Here is a 14,129-nt window from a genome sequence, read left to right as displayed (position 1 = left end):
CCTTTTCTGTTTTTCTACTAAAAGAATGACATGACCAAAATAAAAAGGATTGGTGTGACTTGGTATACAGGTTAGAATAAATGAGACTTCATTCAGACTTGCCAGGTCCAAGAAAAGATATATAATAATAGACAAAATAGTAAACTTATAATAAATAGACAAAAGTCAGCTCACATTTCTGAAGCACAGAACTTTAACTTAACTGGAAAGAATAAGACATATGAGCTCTGAATGTTGAGAAAGCATATCCCACAAACAATCCATTTTCCTTTTTTAAACAGCACATCTATAGAAATAATTTAATGAATAAAAGTTTTCTTTTTTGAAAACAAAATTTTAATAGATTCCTTATAGAATTTCCTTTAAAAGGAAAATGGACACCTTAATTTCTTAAACATTTATCCTTTTCCTTGTCATGTTTGCCTTATTTTGAGCTCTTAATATCATTTATATCCTTAATGTGGAAACTGACTTTTAATAGAAGATGAAGCTTTCTATAGACTGACTTGGCCTCTCTATTTTTGTAAAGAAAAACATCTACTAAACCACCATTTTTCATTCTGTTCCCGCACAGTCTCATCAACATTGAAAACCCTGCAAGCTGAAGCAGATTATCCTGCCAAGGTGATCTACAGGCTAAGCACAAGTCTATATGACTTCAGTGTAAAAGATAAGCCAATGATTGGTCTTCCCAGTCCAATGAAAGCCCGAGAGTATACTGTTTAATTCTGGTATAATGCCAGTTCATAATAGATATTGGGAATACAAATTTATTGAACTTGGCAAAGAATGTCTGCAGCTGGCTTCTTTCAGATTCCATTGCAAACATATAATAAGCAGTATTCTTATTTAATTTTTTGCTACTGCTGGTTTAGGTGTATTTCTGCTTGGAGAATAAGACCGAGACCCTTGGGAGGAGGAACTGTACCAATTTGTTCTATTTTATTCACATTTCATAGCCTTCTGTGGGGAGCACATATCCTGTTTTGCTCTTAGCCACGTGGAAAGAAGCTCAGAAGTAAAGGCTCGCCCTTGTGTGAAAGGCCTATGGTCTTCCAGGGTTTCCTGTAACTGGGAGCTAAAGTCCCTCCCGCCTCTGGAGTTCCTACCTGAAAAGCCAGTTGTGGCTGTACACTTGAGCCACATCCACCACACTAGCATTTATAATAACAGTAATAGTTTTACCTCTACCTGCCCAGCTCCTTTTTCTCTCTCAGGAGAGTCAGAACTCAATTCCCAAGAAACAACTGAAAGTCCCTTTCTTTGTAAACAATTATATTCTGAAGGAGAGTGATCGTATGGAACCAGGTCTCTGTCCATTATGGGTTGGCTTCTCTTGCTGCGAACTATTCTTGACCAGAATCTTATTTGAGGAATGTGGTGGTGAAGGTTCCAGAAAAATAGTCAATACTTGCATTTCTACGACAAAACTTCTATAGCCTCCTTTGGAGTTTCAGATACACACACACACACACACACACACACACATACACACACACACACACACACGCACGCAATCTTTACAAGACTTTCTTACCAACTGAAAACAAAACTTTTAACTGACATAAAATTATGAGTATAACTCATACATTCTTTTGGTTATTATAACTTTTTTAAGAAGCTGTTTCAGCTGATACGTAAGAAACAATTTCCACATTTTTTATTGTTGTTGCTAACTGCACTGTGGTATACAGGAAAGTCTTAATAATTCCTTTTTTAATGCCCAAATATTTTATTATAATCATTATTTTTTAATACCCTGTAACCACAATTTTGTCATGTCCTTTTATCTGATGTTGAATATTTTGTGTTTTTCTTTGAAATTCTCAGTATTTTCTTAATCGGCTTATAACCATATTCTGTATTATTGCCCATTCACTTGCCCATATTCTTAGCTACATGGGACGTTTACTAACACATCTTCACAATTCCTTTCACCTAGGTTTTTACCTTGTTTTCTTTATTATGCAACAACCTGGCTATTTCCTTATAGACTGCTCACTTCCAGTTATATAGTAGAGGCTGAGTGGGCTTTTTCTCAAACAGAAATTTTGAGTAACCTGTATATAGTCACATATGGAGGATTATACAGTCATGAACTACCTATACAGTAATACTCACATGGAGTAGCTTGTGAATTATAACACAGAATACCTTCTGAATTATTAAATAAAAAAAAATGTTATCCTCAACATAATTTTATTGTTAAATGTAACCCAGCTATTAGGCAGAAAATTTTATCAATCAGAGCACTCCAGTCCCTAGCCTTATAGAGAAACAATCCACCAGGTGTGATTTCATCTGTCGAGGTCTAAAGAGATGCCATTGATCATCAGATCCTGAAAAGCCAGTTCTTTTGTCAAGGTGGTTCAGCTGATACTACACTTTTTCATTTTCAGGACAACATGGACATACAAATGAACATTTCACTCCTAGAGCCTAATCTGGAGGAAACAGATTACACAGGAGTAGTACTGTAATAAAAGAAGGACCAGAAAGATATTTTTCAATGTATCAAGACATGGAAAGTAGCACTTAAAAAAAAAAAAAATAAGAAAGCGGAACAGTAAATATTAAATATCTATCTTTTTCATTCCTGATTTATCTACATGATTAAAAAAGAAACAGTTCATGAGGACCTTCCTTCGTATATTCTGTTCTGCAGCAGAGAACTGAACGTTCTGTGGATCTCAAAGATGCTACCTGCAGAAGAAGAGGTTAATTCATCCACATAGGGAAAAAATATGAAGAAAAGTTGATTAAGTATGAATCGTTTGCTTTTATCACTGGAGTAAGAAATTCTAAGTAAAGTATAGACAAATCCCATTTTTACCCCCTGAGGTTATTGAAAAGGTAATTGAAGACGTGCCTTTTGTGCAAGGTATTGCTGGCAGACTTCTTTTCTCCAAGGGAAATTCAGAAAAAGTTAATAGATAAAAACCTTCATACAGTACCAGAAATGCTTATATGTGAATAATTAATCACGCAGCAAAATTGTTTTTACATAAATTTGTTATGCTCTGATAGGTACCAGCCAAGCATGTAGTACCTAGGAAGAAATGTATGAAATATATGCATAATTTATCAAATAAGTTTTGTTAAATTACTTCTCTAGGATGGGTAGCTGCAACATTTCATTATGAATATATTTCATTTTAACGAGTAGATCTGTTTACAAAAAGGTATGTGAGAAACAAATTCTTTTCATTCATTTTTTTAAGAGATGTTTCACCCTCAGTTTTGATTAACTTCAAATGGACTAGGCCATCTTCTCAACCCCCATTAGGCAGGTGATTGGTAATTTATAAACAAGCACTTATTATAAAGGGCAATTATTTATATCACAGTATCATTCTCTTTGTTTTAAAACGGGACTGGATATTTCTTAAATGATACTTCCCTGATGTGCTTTACTACTCTGTAAGTCAGAGTTCTCATGCACTAACCTTTTCTTCAAATGCAGTATATACTTATTTTGTGATTACAATCTGGTGTTGTCAGAAGTCTAACATCCTAATATCTTTAATGAGTGGAATAATCAGGCATGGAAGTTCATTGAAAAAAAACTCACAAGTCATAGAAGGATTTTTAAAAAAGGAATTATCAATTTCTGTGTGTAGCTCACATTTTTCAGTTAATCAAGTTTAGCTCCAGCTGATATGTAACCCAAGAACAGAGGATTGCAAGGAACTTTACAGACAGTAACTTAGAGTTCAAGCTTGACCTTCTGTTTCCAACAGCTCCTGGTGGTTCCTCCCCTTCCTGTTTCTGGCTCCTGAGCCAAGCCCTGGTCCATGAGTCAGAGCCTGCCCCTGCTCCCACCTGCTCTCATCTGGAGGCCCCCCTTTCCTTTCACTCCCATTCTCTGCAAAGGTCAACTCCAAAAATGATCACAAATTAATGGTTCATGTCCTGTAAATACCCATTAATCAAGCTCATGGTATAGGATAAGTGGCTGGATTTGTTCACAGAAACACTTACTGCAAAATCACACCCAGTGCACTTTTTTATGTCATCCACTGTCAGGCCTTCCCAGAGTTCGATCAGAGTCAGCCCTTTCTTGCTGTCCACGTCAAACACAGCCTGTCGGGGTTAAGAACATGACAATGACAATCGCCATCACAATATTTATTTTATAGCACAAAACAGGAACAAGCTATCAAGTTCTCAAAGGAGAGACAAGACCCAGGACAAAAACCTGAAAACCAGCTATGAAAAGATGTGAGAATAAATGTCAACTCCCCAACTGGCAATTAGTTGTGGAGCACTACTGACGCCAGAAAATAAAGGGGTGCTGACTGCTGACGGCATCCGCTACTGTTATAACCAGTGTTTTTTAAACTACTTTACTTTTGTTAAGTCTAAGACTTTTGGTTACAATTTCAATTAGATGATTAATAATGATCTGAAGAAAGAAAAGAATGAAGAAAAACAAGGAGAGAGAAGATATTTGAAAGATGAAGGCACAGGGATGATAGGGCAAATGCTGCTGGGTAAAGAGTTACAGGAAACAAGAGAAGGCACTATGCAGTAGCTGGGAGTAATTACAAAGGGTAGCTGTCCTAACTCTGAAAGACCAACACCGCCCCCCATAGCCCCGCCCAGGTAAATATTAAAACTTTCCCTGTAAGTCCTATGAAAACACATAGGTCCGAGAGCATAAGAACCTCCCTCTGGAATATAAATCAAATGAGGACGCTTATGTTTAAGACAAGCATGAGAAGGCTAACCTCGCCCTGAACATTCCATTATAACATACTGGTCAGTAACACAAGGTGATGGTAGTGCCACTGGTGCAGCTTGACCTCTGCAGGTAGACTCAAGCTGTTGTATCTGGTTTAGAACACATGCTGTCACACTTAATTACATGACAACTTGAGTAGAAGAGAAGTAAAGCCACTTAATATAACTTCCCACTCAAGAATTCTTCAAAACATTTTTCTGAAATGGCCACTGGGGCTCTGCTTAGACACTTCCTGAGGCAGGAGGCTCCCTCATCTCGAGGCAGATTGTCTATTGATGGGATGCTCTTACCATAAGAGTCAAAACTGCTTCCCTATGACTCTAACTTGAAGGTTCTACAAGTTGTCCTTAGTGCAACAGGCACTGTTTCCTCTCTCGGTTTTCAGACTTACACATGCTGCCCAGATCTCTCTTCTCCTGAGGATTTACCTTAAATTCAACCATTATTTGCAGGCTTAGGATCTTTATTTTCAGCGAGCTTGGAAATCAAACCCTAAACTGTCATTTTTAAACACTCTCCTGGTTAGGAGGAGGCTGATATGAAGACCGTGAGATGTAAAGGAAAGAACCTTGGCTGTCAAGCTGGACTGGAATTCCAGCTCTGCAGCACACTAGCAATGCAATCCTTCATGATCCTATCCCTGCATCTGCAGATGAATATCAAAACAAACAAACAAACAAACAAACAACCAAAAAAACACACCTTTGCTTCCCAAGATTGTTACACAGGACAAATAAAGTCACAAACATATTCTGAGAACCTGGCATCATGCCTGGGACATAGCGGGGGCATCGTATAGGAATATTCTTTCCCCTTAATAGCTTAGCTTATTGTCACTTGTGTGTGAACCTAAATCAAAACACCAAAATGTTTATTTGTCTCCAGTTAATTGATATTTCTCTCCAGAAGCAAGACATCAAGGGAACCAGTGATACTTGCATTCTTGTTTGATGAATTCATAGATAACACATTTTCATGTTTCTAAAAAAACCTTTTTCTTCCAGCAGAAATATGTGTTTTGAGAGGGGAAATAAATGGTCATTTAGGAATGTCTACATGCTGCATTAGGTTATTTAATTTCAAAATGACAAAAAACTTTTAAAGTGCATTCTTTTCCTCTACAGAAAATGTGACTGGAGCACTATTCATACTGATTATCTCTTCTCTACATTATGAACAACTGTAAATTTATCAAAATGGAACAAATCAAAGAAATAAAGCCTCTAAATTGTGTTATCAAGAACAGGCAAGGGAGAAGACAACTGTGGTATCAAGAATATAAGACTTCAGAGACCAGGGAGATAACATTTATGGCAAATTGACTTATTGCTTTAAAAAAAAAAACTTTTATTAATACCTTTATCAAACCCTAATTAGCTCTCAAGGTCATATACTGTAAAGCCAAGCATCAACTATTAAAAAGTGTAAAATTTTCTTTTGGAATATTTAGGAAGATTCTCATCTAGTGGTATAAACAAAAACCTGATCATAATGAAGGCTAAAACCTGAAAGCTACAATCATTTGACTACCAAGAATAATATTGCAACTACTTTATTTGTTTTACAGATGAATAAGTTAATTATTCCATCACCACCATAAAATGCTACATTATAGATAAAGCAGTTAATCATAGCCTAGGTGTTGCTGGGGAAGGCAACTTTCATAACCTCATTCTAGCATCATGAAACTAGGAAATCAGGGTCAAAGCAGCTCCAAAGCCTCTTTCAAATGGCAAACTAATGGAATTTTCCTTAAGAGTTGAAAATGGAATTCTATTCCCTTATCTGCTTTGGCAAGGCTGTACTCATTCACTGCCTTTAATGGCACTGCCTTCTCATTCACTCATTAAACAGATGTTTATTGAGTGCCAACTAGTACAGAGTATAGGGGTAAACATGCACCACTCTTTTTCTTGAGGTACCCAAAGTTCCATATTTAGCTGCCTTTCACTTAACTCATTTTTGCTATACAATGTCATCTATAGTTAAGGTCCCAATTATCCCCATATGCTAATGACTTCTACAAGTCTGTTCCAATAGTGATTTCTCTTCTGAGCTCTAGATCCACATCTCCAATTGTTTATGAGAAATATGTGTCTGGATGTTAAGTTATTCAGGAATATCAAATTGAGAATGTCTAAACGCAAACCTGTTTTTTCCCTGTCTCCACCCTTTCTCTTCCTACAGTCCTGGACTTCACTGAAGATACAACAGGTCGATCATCTCCTCTAGCCAGAAAATTTAGAAGTCACCTCTGCTTTAGCATCCATGTCTAATTCATCATTGAGTTAGGTTGAGTTTATCTCCTAAATCTCTTTCATATCTCTTTCTGTTCCATGGTTTAGGACCTTGACATTTCTGACCCAGATCACTGAATGGGACGTCTAACTGGATTCTGTCTCATCTATTCTCTCCCTACCCTATATAAAAGTTACGATGCTCCTTCTAAAATGCAAATCTAATCAATTATGTCCCCAGCTACTGAAAATCATCAAAAGGCTCCCAATTGCCTTCCAGATAAAACCCAAATTTCTTAACAAGGCATTCACATTCCTTCATAACTTGGCCCCTCACTATCTTTCTACTTTAGCCTTGAATCTGACCATGCCTTCAATCCACACTGTTCCACTTTCACGTCCTCATCTAGCCTGTGTTTTCTTAATACCTCCATGACTCTGCCTATTTCCTTCCCTAAGCCTAGAAAGGCTTCTTTGGTCTTAGTCTCACTTATAAAACTCCTACTTAACTTTCAAGAGTCATTGCTCAATCTATCAGTTTTCACATCAAGAAAAATATAGTACAAGCATATTCCCTGTGTATGGGCGAGCACCATGTTGAGTGTCGAATAAACAGTGATGAGTGAGATAGTCAGAGCTTAGAGGTTATGTCAATACAGTGGTCATTGCTAAAGCAGGGCAAGCACTTGCATTCAGAGAAGCACCCAGAAGACTTGGGGAGGGATAGAAAAGAGTTTCCAGAGAAAGAAATATATAGCTGAGACATAAAAGATGAGCAGGAATTAGCCAGATGGATGGTGGTGGGAAGAACATTCCAAGGAGAAGGACAGGTTGTAGAAAGTTCCCAAAGAAACGTGGTAGGGGGACTGCAACGTAGTTCACAGCATTTTAGCATGGCTGAAGCGGGGAGAATGTTAAGAAAGTAAGACACTGAAACTGGAGGAGAAACGGTACCAACTCTGAAATGCCTTACAAAACACGTTAAAAGTTTATATTCGATACCATCTAGAAGCTTCCTTTGACACTCTTCGCAGGCTGTTAAGCAGTCTTTCTCTATGTTCCTAACTCATCACCTGGCAGGTATTCCATCACGGCCTTTGACGTCTACCCCTCCTGAATATGCTCCCTGGGGGCAGAGACTGTCCTCCGCCTTTCTGTAGCCTACTGTTAGGAATAGTCTGGTTCAGAGAAGATGCTCACAAAATGCTTAGTAATGAATGAACAACTAAAACAATGTGGATGGAGAGAAAGGGTATAAAGATTTTTAAAAATGGAATTAAAGTTAAATAACAAATAAATTTTGTCATAAGAAAATGTTGGTATTAGATGATAAATGCCAAAATGAATGGTGGATCACCAGGGATGAAATCATGAGTGCTAAAATGGTCAGAAACCTCTTCATGATGAAGGTGGAAATTGCATTTGTCTTAAAGGATGGGTGGGATTTGGGGAGGCAGAGTGCAGTGGGAGGCACAGCAGGCAAAAGCACTGTACTGGTGAGAACAAGAGCAGGGCACATACACATGGAAATAGGGAGTGGGAAGAGGGCATACTTGGGAGAAGAGGAGATGCGGGGACAATGTTGCTGGCATTATCCTTACAAGCTCTACCACATTATTAAAGAAAACAGGATCAAGGACTGCTTAGTCTTTATTTTCAAAGTCCAGTTGACCCTTGAACAACATGGGAGATTAAAGGCACTGACCCCCATGCAATTGAAAATATAAATGTAACTTTTGACTCCCCAAAACTTTACTGAGATAGCCTATTATTGACCGGAAGCTTACAGCTAACATAAACAGCTGATTAACACGTACTTTGTATGTCACATGTATTATATAGTGTATTCTTAACAATAAAGTCAGTTAAAGAAAAGAAAATGTTATTAAGAAAATCATAAGGAAGAGAAAATACATTTACTGTACATTGAAAAAAAATCTGCATATAAATGGACCCACGTAGTTCAAACCCGTGTTGTTCAAGGGTCAACTGTAACGGATCCCTTTCAACAAGTCCTGTCCATAGTTTTGGTGGGGTGCCAGAAGTGGTGAAGACTCGAGGAATAAATGATGAGATAAAATATTCTGCCCTTTTATTTGCTTGTTCTTCTCTATAAGTCATCTTTATTAAATTCCACATAAACAGGAAAAGGCACCATTTAGAACAAGAGAATGCTCCTTAAAACGTGGCTTCTGCAAAGCACTATGAACCTCCTAACCTATGTCAAAGGGCTGCTTTCGGGTGCTTATTACCACCTTAACGAGGGTTAGAGAACCAGATTCATGCAAAGACAACACTACTGCAGCTCCTGGCAAAAGGAACAGCATCGTTAACAGAAAACAAACAAACAAACAATCATACCCTGATATAGATAATTTTGTTTCGTGGTTTCATCGAGATACTGAATCAAGAATATAAAACCTTCCTAGATCACTTAGGAGAATTTTGTCATTCTAGCACCCAAGGTTCAAATCTGGGTCAGAAGGGAGTCTGGAGGCAATTGCCAGTGATGCTTCTCTGACCTGAACAGCTTTCAGTTGTACCACTGGCCAACATTTCCTATCAGAGAAGAAATGTAGAGAGGCACTAAAGTGGCTGATGCAGTCTGAAGTCCACTTTATAAGAGGGCTGAAAGCATGCAAGAACCATTGAATAGATTTCTGGATTCACTATGAGACCTGTACTATAATTTGCACCCAAATGATTAAAACCCAATTATCGTTAGTTTTCTAAAATGAAATACAAAAATTTGTACTTCTGATTTCAGAAAGCAAAGAAGAAAGGTAGAAATAATAAATATATTCTTAACTTTATATATATCATTCATCTTAACAGTCCAAGCATAAGGATCAATAAAACTTTTCTTTGACTATATCACACTGTCAAAATTACCAAGGACAGTAATTCAGTTTTGTGTATATATGTATATTTCCAGAGTTGTGTATTAAGACTTCTACATTTTGAGACATTAAATTGATGAATCTTCCTATTCGGTCTACCCACAGATTAAATTAGTCCTATGACTACAATGCAACACACTTTCAGAAGGTAACAAAAAAAATTCTAGAAATGCTTATAAGTAAAATAGGTGGTTGTAGACATTAGAGGAAATAAAAAGAGAAGGCACTTTACCTTTTCAGTAATGATGCGGTCGACACACTGCTTTCCAGTTAATGGTAATGTGCACTTCTCCATTATTTTATGTGCATTTTTCTGTTTTAAAAAAAGAAACATCACAAAGAGTAGTTAGGTACCAATTTTTATTTAGAATTGCTATAACTATAGGGGAAACAGGAACTATAAGAGAAATTGTCTCCTAGGTATAGGCTCTTTCAAAATCTTTACACAGTTGTGCTTTTACTTTCTTTTGGAAGGCAGCTTCTGTCTCTAAAATAATTTAGGGAGAATACCAAATGAATAGCCAAAGGTATCAGAGATTTAGTTGGGAAACACCCTGCCACAAATTTGACCTCTCAAGCTTCATTCCTTCTATCATGGAATGAGATGTTTCACTTCTAGTATCCTGCTTATTCTTCTCTTCTAGGGAATGGTCTCCTTGACAAACATGAGCTATTATTTACCAAGAGTAGGAAGCATACATGTAATGCAAACGCAGAATATCCCTTTTAAAAATTTATTTTATTTGGTAAAAAATTAATATGTACCCAGAAAACAGCAGTTTTTACCTCCCTTCCGTACCCTTAGACCTGCTCTCGGGAGGAATTGACTGCAATTTTTTTTAGCATTTTCTTTTGTACTTCCATACATTTTCTTTTTACCTCTGCATTTAAAAATATGTTGGCCATGCTGGTTTTTTTCTTAATTAATCAATTTGGACATTATCTACTAACTTTTTATCGGGCCATATGAAGACTTAACTCACTCACAAACCTCCATCCTCCACCATCTTCAGTTCTCCCAGTATAGCTAGGTCACAACTTGTAGGTAACTCTATAGTCAGAATTCACGTCACAATGACGAAATGACTATGTAAAACTGTTCACTGCTGGGCCAGGCAGTGTAGTAAGTTGTGATTATATTCACTTTCTTATATAGCTATTTGCTTTTCCTAGAATTTGTTTGAGCCTCAGTTTGCTCATTGGTAAAGTGTGTGAACTGGCCTAAATCCACATTTTTTTCAAAATTTCCTTTAGTCATAGTATCCTTTCTTCAAACATAAAATAAAAGAGGGATTAAGTGTGGAAAGCAGGTTTTCATCCATTAACGCCCTGCCCCCAACCCCACTCCCCCAGGTGGCCTCTGAGGCACATCTATGGAGCATAGTTGAAATATTAGCTCTGACGATCTGATTTTCAGATCATTTCCTCTGATTATGATTAAGCTCCTTTCTAAGTATCAAGCACCAGGAATCCCAATTAATATTTTCCTCGAGGCTGAAGGCTAACCTACCATATTCTAGATCTTTTATCAAAAATGGCAAAATGCTTCTATTGCTTCTTTTTTTTGGATCTAATAGCACCACATATGATATCATCATCGTTAGCCATTTCAATGTTTATCCTACTAGAATGTGCGGCTGGTTTATATCTGTCTCAAAACTGCTGTCAGACCTAATTTATGATCAGAGGCAAGGAATTTCAGATAACTGGGTTTAATTAAGAAGATTGAACTCCTTATGAACCTGCCAACTTACCAACACATCAGTAATTAAAAGGTTTTAGTGTACTTAACCCAGCGCATGGTATAAAAGGTATTCTTTTTTTTTTTTTTTAACAAATAAATGGGATGGAAAAGGGAAGTCTATCGGGAACCTTGGATGAATTTTAAAAAAAGACAAACTCTCTTTAATTTAGTCAAAACTAGTACTAACTACATATAAAGTAGATAGACATTATACCTTTAATAACAGTTATGTGCTTCTGGATCTTACTGTATAAGAAAATTTATAGCTGTAGAAATAAAACCTCAATTCACTTCATTTTTAATGATCTATTTTCCCTCCCAGATTTCAAATGAAGTTTATATGTGCCACAAAATCTTAATTAAAGAGCTGAAATTAATGATGTATTTTCAAACTTTTACATTTGTCAGGTCTCCTTACATTTAATATAGCTGAAATAAGGCATGTCAAAATGAATATTCCAGGTCTGACCACGAACAAAGTGAACAATCTGTGGGCCTCTGAAGAACATTTTCTGCAGTAAGTGCTTACTTTGTTCTCATTATTTGAGCAAGATCTACAGCTAGTGTGAAAGCAGCCACTTGGATTTTAATGAACGACCGACCAACTTCGTTTCAGGAATCGTGAATTCCAACTGACAGAATTAACTGTGCCCTACCAATAGAGACCCTTTATAGACCAGTTTCTATAAAGAGTGTAGTATAAGCAGTCCAGAGTGTGGGCTGGAGCCAAAGGACCTTTGTGTAAAGTCTTACTCTGTTCCACACTAGCTGTGCTAGGTTCCTGTGCCTCCCCATCTGCCTCACCTCACAGGGTTATGCTGAGGCTTCGATGAGATAGATGCAAATGCCCAGCACTCAGCAAGTACTCAATAAATGTTAGGTAGTACTGTTTATACAACTTATACTTAACATTTCTGCAATCTACCAGGAATTCTTTAGGAGATCTTAAGTCCCTATGTGAAGTTGGACATGTAATTACATGGAAAATGGCCTAAATACAATTCCCGAGACCCACAAAACTAATGAAACCACAGTACATATTTGGGGGCGACCCATATGGTTGGCCTAGAAAACTGGTACCAAGTGTATTCTTGCAGTGAGAACAATGTAGCTAGATGACTCCATTCACATTTAGCTCCAAGACATAACACAGACCAAGGAAAAAGAGAAAATGAAATGCAGGAAGATTAAAGAATGTCACAATTTCAATATTCAACAATAGGTTAGCAATGAAGCCAAAATATGATAAACTCCCACTTTAGTGCTCTATTCTAACCATGCCGGGCTGAGCCTTACAATGTGGTATGGCAGCTGCATAGATTAATGATTCACAAAGGAGGAACAATTGCTGAGTTTTTAGCGTTTAAAAATAAATCCAAAAGAAGAGAAGCAGTGTAGTGTGGAAGCAAAGAACACTATATTAGAAGTTCAGAGACCTACTTTTTCATCCTAACTCTGCCATATAATAGGCATTTGACCCCTTCAATGCTTTGTGCTATCGTTTTTCTCTTCAACTGCCTTGTCTTCCTTACTTGATCTCCGTAGGAGTCAAATGAAATGCTGTGACAGTACAATAAACTAGGAGGGGTCGAATCTACATGCAAAAATCTAGGGTTAGTGGGGTCTTGTTCATCCTTATCATTTTGCTTCTTTATTTCCCCACAAAGAAATGTCAGAAGAGACAGAGGAATAGATATAAAATGTACTGTTAAAAATGCTTTGACTCTTCCCGAGGGCTCCTGATTTCAATATGCCCTTATTTGCGAACTTGATCATAACCTTAGTGAATAGCCAAATCTCTTTGTTCCACCGGCTTCTCCAGCTTTTCTCTTTTTTCCCCTTCATAGCTTAAAAGCTTCATGCAAGACCTATGAATTCACCATTTTGCTTTTAAATAACTGAGGGCCTACTTTCTATTATTTGCTTCGTGATGATCTCAATTTAATTCTTTAGATATCTGTGTGAAATCCTGGGCCTAAATTCTTCAGTGCAAGACAACTCTGGTTAAATGATAACAGATTCCCATGTTATCATTACAATAAGCTTCATGTTATCACAATAAACTTCATCTCAAATAATAAGCTCTCTTTTTCATACCATGATTTTTGCATTTGATGTCAACATTTCATTCACCTGAGGCAACAGAGCACTTATGTAAGATTTTGCTTTACATAAAACATACTTTATGCCCATATTTTCTGCTAAGTGCTTCTTAACTGTGGCTATAAAAAATTTCTTCTTTCAGGTATCTTTTTTGGGAATGCCCTAATGATCAGCTACAGAGAAGGCAAATTCTAGAAGTTGGCTGCTTCTTAAGGGACAAAGTCTTTAAGCCTTTGCCCGTGCTACCTGAAACACACACCACCATGTACCGCATTGTGTCACATTCAACACAAATGGTAACACCCTGCCTATTTTTCGAGACTTGGCTCAGGCGTCATCTTCTCTGGAGAAACTATCTCCAACATCCCATATCTAGTGCCTCCATTCCAGTATCCCAGGGA

General features: G+C 37.2%; 1 protein-coding gene across 1 annotated transcript in view; it reads right to left on the bottom strand.

The window, feature by feature from the left end:
* The window catches only part of OXCT1 (3-oxoacid CoA-transferase 1), a 118,878-nt gene that overhangs the window by 2,996 nt on the left and 101,753 nt on the right, over positions 1-14,129 (bottom strand). The window contains exons 15-16 of the mRNA XM_011370677.2: positions 10,114-10,194; positions 3,982-4,083 (exon numbers count right to left, since the gene is read on the bottom strand). Of these exons, the coding sequence (XP_011368979.1) occupies positions 3,982-4,083; positions 10,114-10,194 (183 nt within the window). The remainder of the gene's footprint in view (positions 1-3,981; positions 4,084-10,113; positions 10,195-14,129) is intronic.

The sequence above is a fragment of the Pteropus vampyrus genome, unplaced genomic scaffold (genome assembly GCF_000151845.1).
Source record: "Pteropus vampyrus isolate Shadow unplaced genomic scaffold, Pvam_2.0 Scaffold172, whole genome shotgun sequence".
NCBI classification, from domain to species: Eukaryota; Metazoa; Chordata; class Mammalia; order Chiroptera; family Pteropodidae; genus Pteropus; species Pteropus vampyrus.
This window is presented reverse-complemented; position numbering and strand designations above follow the sequence as displayed.